The following is a 13,851-nucleotide window of genomic DNA, read 5'->3' on the forward strand; positions in this document are numbered from 1 at the left end:
TTCTTAAACTTAAAAACAACAGGTAAGTATATGTCAGATCAGAATACTGACATTAGGGTGGAAGTAAAAATGAGATAATTTATAAAATTGTCACTGAACACATTCCTTTGCCTTAACTTACTGTTGCTGCTACTGTTTAGTCCATATGTCAGCATCCCAGAGAAGTTGAACAGGTAGAAAGTAGAGATCTGGGCTCCAGGTGCAAGGATTTACCTTTCATCTCTCTGCACAACAGAATGTGTCTAGCAGATTTTATGGATTCATAATTACTGAAAGAGTGAAGAAGGCTTAGTGAATTTAGGCTCTGTAAGGAGGCCCAAACCATTAAATCAACTTACACTGAATTTCTGTTTCTCAACAGCATGGAGGGATCCATAGTCCGTTTGCCTGAAGTGATTGCCCTTAAGAAGAAGTACAAATCCTATCTGTACCTCGATGAGGCTCATAGTATAGGTGCCCTGGGTCCCAGTGGCCGGGGTGTAGTGGAGTATTTTGGACTCAATCCTGAAGATGTGGATGTTATGATGGGAACATTCACCAAAAGCTTTGGAGCTGCTGGAGGATACATTGGGGGCAAGAAGGTAAAAAGCTGGGAATCTCATGGCTGTTTCAGGCTGGTGGTGGCATCCTTCACTAAGCATCGCAAAGTTGATCTATTTCTCAAGTACCCTGATTGTAATTTGTTTCCTAATTTTACATACTGTCTAGTACAGTGAAAGTCTGTGCAATGCAGAGAGCCTAGTCTAGTAAAATATCTCATAATTGCATAGTTCTCACATGGTAAGCAATAATCTCAGTTTGCAGAATGTATGGTAGTGGTATAATATCTTTTGAGAAACTACTGTGAGCCAGGAAGCAGGGATTTCTTAATGTTACTTCTAGTGAGACTTGCTGGAAAAATGCCAAAAGCTGAAGCTTTTCAGCTTGTTTGGAGGAAAATCCTCTTCTTAGGTTAGTCTGGTAGAATTGATTCCCTCTGGACTTGTAACAGTTTGGTTTCTAAAAAGTCACTTACCCCCCCCCCCCCTTTTTTTTTGTTTGGTTTGGTTTGGGTTTTTTTGGCTACTGACTCTCTTCTACTGCAAAGTACTGTGAGAAAATGTTGCCCTTGCCAAACACCTCCTTTTGGGAGGGATGGTTTAGGCAATTGTATGTGTCCCCTTTCTCATATCCTCAAATGTGTCTCACAGATCAGGCATCTAAGCTTTATTTGAGAGTAAAATTCTACCGTTTTCCTACCAGGACAATGATTTTTTAGATACTAATAGCAACAATTATTTCAACCCATCCAAGTGGAGATGGGACTTGCAGATGTTCCTCTTTGGGAATTTACTACAGTTGGATTAAAATTACTCTGACATCTTCCCCGAAAGAAAGCACTGTATTAATATTTTTCCAAAGGTAGTGAGCTAGTGGGATTAACTCCCTTGGCATAAGGTGAAGCAGCTAAGAGTCCTTTGCAGCTGTGGTTTAGCTACTGTTTGAGGGATTGCTTCAGAGGTAAGAGGCCTTAAATCTTCCTACCTAGTTTCTGTCAAAGTCACTTTACAACTTTCTTTCATTTAACTCTGACTCCATGCGGACAGCGACATAAAATTGAACACTTCCACATATTTCTATAACATGTTCCCAGCTTGTGCTAGCTACAGGGCCGTCATGACTAATTTTGTGGTAGCAGAAGACAGGATCTGTCCTAGCGTTCATACTGGTCTTTAATATTTTGCTGGAGTGGTCTGGGCATTTTAGAGTGGTTTTGTTACAGTCGACAACAAGCAGCCTAGATCTACTGTGTGTTGGTCCTTTGTTCCTATATGACCTGCTTCTGCCCTCTAACAAATGTAGCAGGTATGTTTAACTGGGAAATGAAGGAGGTGTAGGTTGAGGTTCTTGCACTCTTAAATTACACCTGCTGCTTTATTTATATTGTGCTGATAAATGGGAGAAAATATTTTGTGACCTATTCCCATTTGGTGACTTTTATGGGGAAAGAATTAAATTGAGCACGATACATAAGCACCTATGGGTCCTGCTCCCCACTATTTCATTTGTTTTATACTCCCACTGTTATAATAAACACTTTTGAAAAACAGCCTGCACACAGCTTGAGTAATGCGAACACCTTGTTGCAATCCACTGCTGGTGGTGTTAGCTAAACAAGTCTGTCATAGGCATTTGAGTTTGATCAATGCACATTCTTGCCCTGTGACATAATTACAGGTTGTCATGTCCCTGCTGCTCACTTTTCAACTCTTTATTTCTTGTACTGTAAAATCAATCCTTGAGATACCTGTTCTCTTCCAGCACATTCTGAATGAGGTTTCTTGTAGTGGCCCATTTTATTTTGTGACTAAGACGTGACAGTAATGCATTTTTCTGAGTCTGGGAAGGCAATGTCTGATGCCTCTTGTGTTTTGCTAGGAACTGATTGATTACCTCAGGACATACTCTCACAGTGCTGTGTATGCGACATCACTGTCACCTCCTGTTGTGGAGCAAGTCATCACCTCTATGAAGTGCATCATGGGTGAAGATGGTACAACTGTTGGTGAGTCTTTCTAACAGTAAGCATGTGGAAGGGGGAAGCCAAACAGAGCCTTTTTATTGCTTGGACACATAACTCATTCAGTGGACACATTTGTATCTATCTGTTAGTACATGTAGACTTGGAATTTCTGGAGCAATAAACCAATTTATTGTCCTGCTTGGCAGATCAGCCTAATAACAGCACAAGGAATTTCCAGCTAGAGCTAAGTCATCTTAGTCTTATCTAAGACACAGTATTGGTTTGTATTGATTTTTGTTCTGTGTCTAGCTTTTCTAGCCTCCTTCTTTCTCTTCCCCACTGTCTGTCCTTTGTTATCTGCCCCACTTTTTAGATTGCTTTCAGAGTATTTTGCTGTGTACCTTTTACAGTCTTGTGTGCTGGTTACTGCAGGGGCAGTGCTTTTGATTTTCATCTCTAGTATAATTTGATGTTTGCACCTCAGTTAAATTAGATACGGGAATTCTTCTGAAATCCCTTTTTATTTGGGGAGCTAGAGGCAGTTTTCAAGATCAGTAGACTTAATGCACCAGGAGAAGAAATTCAGCATATTCGTCTTTATTGTCTTGGTTTTCCTTTTTCATTATGAAAGTAAGAAAGGGGAAGTCTGTACTAGTCTCGATGCATTCAAAGTCAAAACCAAATTCTCATGTCTCATTTGTCTAATAGGTAGCGGCTTCTTTCAGTTACAGCATGAAGTAAATAGCTTGCTCTTGTGATGTGTAAGCTGCCTTGAAATTGAAATGGTACAGCATTTTGCACGTACGGTACTTTTCCGTCTTCACAGGTAATTAAAAAGTTGTGAGCAGCTCACACAGGATGACAGTATAGTTTGCTGAGGATCTGTCAACCGTGTTCGGTTCTGAGGCTCTTAGAATTCAAACTGCAGAAAATATTCAGTTATGGGAGTTTCAGGCATCTGGCCACAAGGTGGTAGTGTATACTGAAGAACTGTATTTGCTTTTGAATATGGGTCATCTGACCCACTAACCTGACAGGTAAGTCCTACAGTGAGAAAGCTTGTTGGAGAAATGACTTAAGAATTTTTCTGTTATAACAGGTTTCATTTGGTTTGCTTACATTATCTGAGAACAGAGTTAAGTGCCAGCAATTAGTGTTGGTGGTTGCTAAATAGAGAAGTCATTACTGAGGCGAGTATAGCCAGGCAGCACTTGTACCTGTGCTAGCACTGCTTCTGAGTGGTCCATGTAAGAGACCTGTACCAGCCAAGAGTTGTCCCCAGTGCTGCTCTCAAGAACAGATATTAACCAAGCTCCAAACTACATGAGAAGTTGTGCGAAAGGGCTGGGTCTTGCCATGATCTTGAAAGTGACTGTTTGAGCTCTTTCTAGCTGATGATTTGCCAACAGTCCGTGGTCTACTCAAGCATTGCTTGTTTTGGGTTTCTTCCAGTATCTGTTTTGCTTAATGAAGTGGGAAGCAAGGAATGTGTAACTGATTTCTGTTTGCAGTATTCAAACTAAGGCATTTTTGCCCCTTTGTGAGGCTACAGTGTGATACTCATTCAAGCCAGGAGAATGGAAGCAACTTCCACCCCAGATTGTTCTGTTGCCATTATGCCAGCAAGATCCATCAGAGCTGAAAGGTGAACCAGATCAGGAACTAGTTTGGCAAAAAAATAAACTCCAAAGGCCTTTTTTTGTCATGTTGCTTAAAATGCGTGTCAGGCTACATCCTGCTAATTTGGTGCTGAGTAGTACCAGAATTCCTAGTCACTCTTTCTATTGAGAAAAGTGGTTTTGGCATTTGAAAGCTGTGTCATTTCAAAGAAGCCTCTGTATGTCCGATTTCTATAGGAACTGTAGCAGTTTTTGGAAGTGCTGGATATAACAGCTGGATAGCCAAAGTCCTGTCTGCTCATACACAGAAAGGATTTCTCAACTATAGGTCTCATGAAAGTGTTACTGGCTTTCTAAGTATCTAACTCAGCCTTCAGCTAGGGTAAGCACCTCATAGGATGATCCCTGCATGAGAGTGCTTCTCTGTTAATTTTCTCCACAGTGCTGTTTTCCAGTCATGCATGTTTTTTTAATTGCCTTAAGGCTTTAGAGATAATATTACTTTGTAGGCATTTTCTGTGGACGAAGCTGGCAAAAGTTCAATTGGGTGAATTGAGCAGCTGCTTAGTGATAGCATGACAAAGTTTTTTCCTTGTTTAAGGGCTTTGGCTGAAAAATCTCTGTTTGGATTCTGTAGAATTACGGGTGGGGCTCTGGAGGACCACTGCCTGCAGTTAGTTTGACCACAAGTAAATGTGGAGTAGAGTGGTGCTGGTAAGAGTTAACTGTGGAAGACAAGTAGAGAAATAGTGTTAAACTGGGTCACTGGTAAGCACTTCTGAATCGACTGTGTGTTACAAATTTCACTGCTTTTAAATTAGTCAAGCTGAACTAATGGATGAAGGAAAACTGAGATAGGGCAATGATTTTACAAGGGCACAGGAGTTGGAGCTGGAGTCAGAACAGTAGACTGCTAGCTCCCAACCCTGTTTTTTGGGCCACAGCTAAATCTTTTAATGGCTTCAAGAATGCTTTCTTGAAAAGAGCCTTTGCGGCTTCTTTGTCTGCCTGCTTCTGTTCACCACACACTATTTATAAAAGCTGCTGTTCTCCATGGCATCAAACCTTTGTGGAAATTGTGGTGTCAGATTGAGATGTTCTGTAGCTGAGGAATAAGTAGTAGGAAGCAATTAGTTTTTGAGGACAAAAGGGTTTTTTTATGTATTATTTTGCAAGAATAAGTTAATTCTTTGCTCTTATACTTCAGGTTATTTCTAAATCTAATTAAACATCTGGAGGCTCTAAACTTACACTATAAGGCATTGTAGTTACTAAAAATTTACATAACTAAAAAAAGTAAATATCTCCTTTCAGATCTTTCAAGCAAGCTGCCAGTGACTAAATAGGATGTTAGTAGGAGGCAGTACAGACAAAATATAGATGCTATGAAAAGCTGAGTGGCTGCTTATTGAGAACATAAGATGGATGGCATGCAAATCTGTGGCCTGAATTGAGACAATTCTGTACAAACTAATCTGTTAATTCTCTGTAATGTTTATGCATGTGACTATCAAGCCTCAATCTCTCTGAAGACAGTTATGGGAATATAATTATATATGAATAAAGTATATTACTTGCTCCTTCTTCCAGGCTGCAAAAAAAACACTCCAACAGCCAACGTGATGGCAGAGCCATGTTATGGGTTCTTTGTAATCGTGCTTCCAGTACTGCTTCTGAAACTCCTCTACATTATTAGCTCAGTGCTGTATGTCTGTCTTCTTTTACTTTGCATTACTTGTCTTGCATGTAATCGTCTAGAAGACCATCATGTGGTTTTAAACAAAACATACTTGATTTGTGATCACTGTGAGAATTTCTTCAAAGGAACAGTCCTCAGGAGTGGTGAACATTTTGAGCACATGGAATGTCTTCAGAGAACTCCAGTGACAATGTACACGGGTATCTCGCATATCACATTTGGCTTTGATATCTAGTAGAGCAAGGTGAGTAGGAGAGATGGAGAAGGCTTCTTTTTGCAAAAGCAAATTTTTGGAGCTGGTTTTCCTATTCAAAGTCACTGTGGTTGAAATTGTTAACAAGCAAGTGTTGCAGATGCTTGTCAGCAGTTCAATGGATGCTGCTCTTTCTCTGTTCAACCACAAAGATGAATGAACTTCAGATATTTTTGTAGATAAAGGGGCTTTTTTAAATAATAAAAAGACACAATAAGCATGCTTTTTGGGATCATAGTATACACAAAGATGACTAATTGATTCCTGGAATGGAGTCCTGGAAACTTGTAGTGTAGAGCCACTTTGTTCTTGCTGTTCATGTGGTGTTTGGGTTATTTAAATTGACTGTAGGGAAAATGAGACAGCTTGGTGCTTGCCCTGGCAAATGAGACATTGTTGGGATTTATGATATTAAGTACTTAACCTGTCTCATAGAATTTTTCAGCATTTCATTCAATTTGAGTTGAAAGCTGGATTTTTCACCATTACAACTTCACTAGGACTGGGAATCCAGTCAGCTCCTTTCTGCCATTTACGTAAGAGCCCATGATATATCCTGTGTAACTGGAGTTCAGTTAGCACTGTTGGTGTTCAGGACCCAGCCTGTTTGTTTCCCTGATAACATTGCTGGGGGCAAGTGGACGAAAATCATAAAGTAACCCGACTGAGGTGTGGGCAAATCAAAACATGCAAGGTGAATCCAGTTTAGGAACTGGTTAACCTGATTCAGAGACGAAACTTAGTTTGGTCTCCTGTGCATTAAAAACTGAAGATGAGCCTTAAATCTGGGAGTATTTTAATTTGAACTAAAGCTGGTGATGTTAATAGCTTGTAAAAGAGGCGATCTACTTCCTTCCATGGACATTAACTCAGTAATAGTAATTATACATGTTGACGTTTATAACAAGTTTACTGTCTTCCATCTCAGTTTCAGGAGGCAAATATCCCCCACCCAATCACAGCAGCATATGTAGCATATATAGAATAAGTTGTGGATAGACTTTGCCCAAGGTGGCACTTAAATTTTGAGTGCTGTCTTGAGCACTATATAGAAACCAAGGATTGTTATCCTACATAGCTCTAATGTTGCAAACAATGGAGGTAGCAGTTGCATAGGCCATCCCAGCTGCGAAACTATCGGAAATTAATAACTAACCTTTGAAGGCTAGTCAGTTAGCTGCACATAGTTTGATTGGTATTTGTCTCATCTGAGTACTTCAGTTGTGACTAGCTAGTGGTTGACTACATCTAGTCAGAGGAAACCTTAAAAAAAAAAAAAAGTATTTCTAGTCTTGCCATTGCTGTGTCCAACAAACTTGAGTGAGTTAAATCAGAAAAGGTAGTTAAACCAATTATGGCCAAAGGTAATAAGAACGTACAGCTGTGTTGGCAGAGAACTGAGCTGTTCAGAAGACAGGACTATTGCTATACTGTTAATATGCACAGGGAGAAGCATGCTGGAAACAAAACTAAGCCTGGTCTGCTTAAATTCTAGGGGAGAAAAGACTGCAATTAGTGTTTTAACCTCCATATGGTTAATCAGGCTCTCAAGTGAAGATATGACCTCAGTAGTTCAATCAGCTGCCTAGTCAGTAGCTTTATTCAAGTTGGACATTTTGTAAAATTCCCCTTTTCTTTCCAAAGATAAGCCAGAATTACATACAAGTATAAATTGTAAATGGTAGAGAAGGAATAGCCCACGTCATATCACTTGGAATTGAATTTTAAGTAGCTTACAGTTATAAATTAACTTTGTACCTTGCCATTGTGAGCAATAGATCCACAAATGGAAGCAGTGGCTGCTATTGTACTTGAAAGGGGAAATAAATATTCCTTGTGCAGGCTGAGGTTGAAAACATTCAATTAGCATTAAAATGGGTTCATTTGAATTTTCTCCAATAATGCACTTGTTAATGAGGTGTTAAATTATCACCTTGGGAACCCGGGGACCAGTCAAAACTAATTTGAGCAAAGTGAAAACTTTTCTTGTTGCTGCCCTTGAGAATCTCAAGCTGAGCTGGGAAACTGTTGGAAAAACAAATAATCTGGGGGTCATAAAGAGAGTTTCCTGCTTCTCTCCAGGGGACTAACAGTTTTAAACATCACTCTTTATATTTGTGCTTCCAGCTGGGGATCTTTTAAATCCAGCTTGTTGCTGCATCCCTACTTCCCTCCCACAGAGCCTGGCAAGCCTCCAGAAAAATTACTTTAACCTGGGCTGGGCAGGAGAAATCTTTGAGCCTTTGGTGCTTTGAAGAGTGTTTACAGACATGAGCAGAGCTGTACCCTTTGTGTTACGCATTGGAATGTGAGAATTCTTCAGTGCCTCCTCTGTTGGACTTTAATCAACATTGTGGTGTTTGTGCAAGAGCTCATAAACCTTTATAACTGTACACCTGCTTTGTTCTCATAACATTCTGGGTCTTGCTGTTTCTATTCAGGTGTGAGCTGTCATCCTCTATCTTCACACCCTCAACACTAATCTGTCGTAGCAGAAAAACAACTAGGAATGTGGCTTTGTTGAAGTAATTTCATTTTTTCTTCATTGTTTACACTATGTTTGATTTAAAACGTGTGGCTCACTTTTTACTCTCAAGAGCGTTGAAGTGCCGCTGTTCTACAGAATGCTGGTGTGCTGCTCATAGAGGGAAAGGAGAAAATACTGTGTAGCAGCTCACTAGCTTATTTCATTAGCAATAGTGTGACTAAAATGCCAAGTGAACATTAAGGTAAAGCATTTGAACAGGAGTAATCACAAATGAGGTGATGTGCACTCTGTCTTTGAAATAGTTTGAAACAGACTTCATGCTTCCTGGTGTGGTACATGATTTACTAGAGTAGAGTTTTTTGAAAATACCTGAATGACCCACATAAGCACCACTTCCTATTATCAGCCCTGGCACCTGCAGCAATTTTCTACATAGAAAAATTAATACTAGTATTACAATAGTGTCTGGAGTGTACAGACACATGGCAAAATTTCATTCTGTGAAGTGCATATGATGTAAATATTTCTAGCTTCTTTGGAAACAAGCAACAATGTGTAACTGAAGCTCTTAGTGTGGACTGTGTGCAGGTGTGTTAGGCTATGTGGGACTCACAGACCAGTAGAACTACTGTCCTTGCCTACTTTAGCAGGTTCTGATGTAAAATGTGGTTGGCACTAGGTCAACTCATGCCATTTCACATCAGTGCAGCTGATCTACCAAAATTCCCAAACGTGGACAATCTTGACAATCTACAATGTGTACTTTAGTCCTACTAGTGTGCAGATGTCCCAGAATTAATAAACTTCCTTAGATAGTACAGATTTAATCTTTGAAGGAAGAAGCTGTCTGAAAAATCTGCATGCCAATTAACATATTTTGAGAGCATATGGCCAGTGGAGAGATTTGAGATGACTTTTAAATGAGATTGTGCAGGTTCTGTTGCAGTCTATCTTCCACAGTAGAGTTTAGCTCAAGACAAATTGGCTTGTCAAGAACAGGATAAATCAACCTGTAAAGCTTCTTGCTGCCATGGGTAAGCTTCTGTTAATGCTCAGGTTATTGCCTAATTGTTGTGTAGTGGAAAAGTTGTGTTTACAAGGCTGTCTGCATGGGGGAAAATGTATTACAGAGTATGCATGCTTCTTAAGTCCATGTTGGCTAGCAGCTCCTAAGATTTATTAATGGTTTCTCTATGGATGCTGGGATTTAAAAAAAAAAAACAAACGAACAAACAAAGAAACCCAAGCCAATAAAATACTTCTGAAGCTTCTTAAGACTTTGAAGCTTGCCTTCCTATTGGTTGGCTTAGTATTGTATAAGCGTGTCACCAAATTCAGGCCCTAAATAGGCAGTGGAGAACTCGTTTGCCCTGCAACTAGCATCTCCAGAACTAAGTACTCTGTGCAAACAGATGTGGTACTCTTACAGAATAACTGTCTGTACCAAGAGCTGGAAGCAGAATGTTTAGTACCTCCAATGTTTGCTGAAAATAGCTTGTCTTTTCCAGGGTTGTTGCTATATTCCTGACAAGTAACTTTTTGTTCAGGACCTGGCATTGTAGAGACAATTGTGGGTTTTATATGCACAGCTTTGATCTTTCCAGGATCCTTGGAAAACAGCCATGCAGGGAAAACAAGTCTATAAAAGTCACAGCAGAGGCAAGGCTTCCAGGGTTTGGGCCTTTTCAGGCACAAAGCCTACTCTTCCACCTCACTGCAGTTGCAGGTGGCAGGCTACCAGGAGCTGCTTGCCAAATACAACTTAGTAACATGGAGAAAGCTCAATACCCTTCCTGTTGCAATTATTGCAGAGTTTTAGGGTAGATCTGAGAGCACACTGGAGATGGACAAGTATGGCTGCTATAACAGATGTACAGGCAGATGTGGGCAGCTCTGATGTGGCAAATTTGCAGGCTATAGTTTTTACCATGAGATGAACTTCTTAGCTATAAGCATCTTTGATGTCAAAGGAGAAACTTGAGATGTTGTGCAGAACCTCTTATGGGAATGGATCGAGGTCTTCACAAAAAGATGTGTGAAGACTACATTCTGTGAAAGATTCAGGTGCTACCTTCTCAGTGACTTCATACATAAACTTCCTATTTAAAAAAGCAAACCTACCAAACCAACTCCTCCAGAGTGGACATTCTTAGTTTTTGGATACGTTAGTAAAGAGCACATACACACTTACGGCATCCTGTCTCTCCCATTGCTCCTTGTGTTAGGTAGGTGAAAACTCCAGCAGTATGGGGGGGTATGTCAAAATCATGTTAAGGGACAAAAAGACATTTGGAAACTACTGTGCTCCATTCCATAAGGTCCCATTTAGTACCACTGAGGAAAAGTAGGTATTTAGGACCATTCTGCTCACTCTCCTTAGCCCTTAAGGGATCCTCCTACCAAGAGACTTAGTAGAAGGTAGTCTGTTTGCCAGATGGGGCTTTTTGCATTTTCAGAGTAAGTGCTAAAACAAAGATGCAATACTTCTCATAGTACCTTACAGTATCAGTTACTGGTCAAAGCTTACTTCTGTGTAGGATCTCATTATTATCTCAAGCTTGTGGAGCCTTTCATAGTGCTCCTGGCATAGTTTCTTTATGGATCTGATTTCTGTTCAGTTGGGCCAGAAGATGGTACTCCAGTGTTTATGGCTGCCATCTCCCAGAGAAGTTTGCCAAAGAGTAGGATAGTCAAACACATCCCACCCCTCAGCCTTGCTCTCTATCCAGGTAAGAGAATGGATGCCCTAGCTCTATTTGTCTCATTTTAGACTAAGCTGATTACTGGCTGTTTCTAACCAAAGGTGGACACTTTATATCTGGCTGGTGTATCTCTTCCACTGAATATCAAGCCTTGCTGTGCTTTAGTCTAACTGCTTCAGGAACAATGCTGTTAGAAACTTTTAAGGTGTTGACATGAAGTGTGACGAATCAACTGACTTCTGCTGAATACTGTTTCTTGCACTTAAAAACTTCCCATCTGATTTTATAGTTAAAACCAGCACTCCGGTGGCTGATCCAGCTGTAGGGAATGAAGGAACAGATTGTTGCTAGTCCTCTGCGGTTAATCTATGCTCTTTCTTATGGCTATCTCACTGTGTGACTTCTGTGACATACAAATCCCTCTATTGGGCTGAACTGGCTTTGAGTTTCAGAAGATAAATTAAGGCTTGTGGATTTTGTATAGCCTCATGCTTCAATACTGGTTTGATGTGAAATTCAAAAAACAATGCAGTAAAAAAAATATCTAATTTTTATGACCAGCTAACAAGGGATCCATAGGGAAGCTAGTATCTCAAAAGATCAGTTAGCAGAGTTGCTAACTGGAGCAACTGCTCCAAACTTGAGTACTTGGATACCTTGTCCGGTCTATGAATTGCAGCATGTGCTCCTAAGAGATGTGCCTAATGGCAGGATAAATATACTGACAAACTAAATGTTAATACTGTTGATAAATAATAACCTTTCTTGTAAAACTGCAAAAACTATACTCCACTGAGTATTTGCCCAAAGAATATTCTTGTATTTGAGAATTTAAGATGGGAAAAATTGCTCTGCTTTTTTTCTGGACACAGCAGAGCTTAATTCTTCTTTTCCAAGTTTGATTTTGTGAGGGGTTTCCTAGAGTTGTCAAAGGTAGCTCTTGCACAGCTAAAAATGTCTTGGATCCTCTCTGATTTATAAAGATTTCCACCCTGATGCACATGTAGCTAGAGATATTTCCACAGATAGGATTGTTATGAAGGAGGTTTTTTTTAAGTTGCAACTGCGTTCAGGATTGTATGTCTATTGCTGTTAAATCTCAGCAAACAGTCCTTGGTGGCTGCTTGGTACAGGGAATGCTTACTATGCATCTTCGCTCCTACACTGTTACACAAAACAAAAGGTCTGAGTAATTAATTTGTTTATTTTGCATTGTCACTGCATCTCTTCTTGTTTTTTCATTTTCTCAAGTATTACCAAGTCTTAGCTCAGCAAAACCACCTGAGATGCCCCTAGTATTGGCAGTGGTCATACTGCTTACAGAGGGGAAAAAAGTATGTTTGAAAGATGGGAGGTACTGAAATTATTTGCAAAAGGAACCGTTTGGGTTGAATTTGTAACTGGATAGATAGATAGATAGATAGATGAGCCACTTCAGTTACCTAAGTCCTTCCTAGTGTAAAGTTGTAATTATCTTCTAGAAGTTTCGCGGAGGCGTGCTAGAATAGCAAAGTTAATGTGTTGAATGGTGGCCAGCTCTTTCAGATTGAAGCAACATTGGCAGTTTCTGTCCTGCAGGTCTTGAAAAGGTTAGAAGTTGTTGAACAGCTGATTTCTGTCCCAGCATCAACAGAGGCACTGTGAGGAATGGGTCTAAGAGGGGAAGCAGATAGATCAGCAGCTGCTGAGAGGTAGCAGATTAGAGGGGGGAAATGTATAGATGAAAAATGTTTTTTCATATGTAAATCAACATCCATAAGAAGCTGTAGACCTTGCAAATCATTAGCAGTCTTACTTCTGTGTAAACAGAAATTCTCCAGACTAACTTCAGGCTATTACAGTGGGTAATTGAATTACTTCTTTAAAAACAAACCAACAAAAAAACCCAGAAACACACAAACCAAAAACCAAGCTGCAAAAAAGACTAGCATTTTTAAAGTTTAGAAACTGGTTTTGAATGCTTTGCAATGAATATACTTCAGTGTAATTAAAAGTCATCCTTAAGCATTAGTGATAAGGTATCCTTGCCTTAGTTGTGACTTTTTTATATAACGGGTTTTGTGTAATTCAGGCATGGAAAACTGGCTAAAGATGGTAAATAATACACCTGTAGTGGTACTATCGTAAGTTTAAGTATGTACATTCCCTATGGAAACTTTACTTTTTTTGTACCTTTGCTAACTTGTACTGAAGTTGTGTTATTGGAACATCTGGAGTTAACATTTAGTGATTTTTTTTTTTTTTTTTTTTAATTCAAACCAGAGGAGCGGGGGTTTTCCAGACTACTGCATCTAGCATGAAGAAAATGCATTCGTTTAAATAAAGGTGAATATTGCAGCTGTCAGTTTAAAAAACAAAACCAAACCAAAAAAAACTCAAAAAAACCAAAACAACAAACCAAACCAACCCAAACAAAAAAAAAACCCAAACATGGAAACTAGTTATTTTACTGCTGATCTGTTAACAGGGCATTCAGTGACACATGTGTAGTGGTCAAACTGTTCATCTATACTAACCCTGAGCTTTTGCTATAGCCTGCTTTGTATGCCTTAATTCTTATTGGATTTTAATTCTTTTAATACCTCAT

At 39.6% G+C, this 13,851-nt stretch overlaps 1 protein-coding gene across 1 annotated transcript in view; it reads left to right on the forward strand.

The window, feature by feature from the left end:
- SPTLC2 (serine palmitoyltransferase long chain base subunit 2) overlaps positions 1-13,851 on the forward strand; it is a 77,949-nt gene that overhangs the window by 31,616 nt on the left and 32,482 nt on the right. The window contains exons 8-9 of the mRNA XM_075030081.1: positions 362-581; positions 2,419-2,545. Coding sequence (XP_074886182.1) covers positions 362-581; positions 2,419-2,545 — 347 coding nt within the window. The remainder of the gene's footprint in view (positions 1-361; positions 582-2,418; positions 2,546-13,851) is intronic.

This window comes from Buteo buteo, chromosome 6 (genome assembly GCF_964188355.1).
Source record: "Buteo buteo chromosome 6, bButBut1.hap1.1, whole genome shotgun sequence".
NCBI classification, from domain to species: Eukaryota; Metazoa; Chordata; class Aves; order Accipitriformes; family Accipitridae; genus Buteo; species Buteo buteo.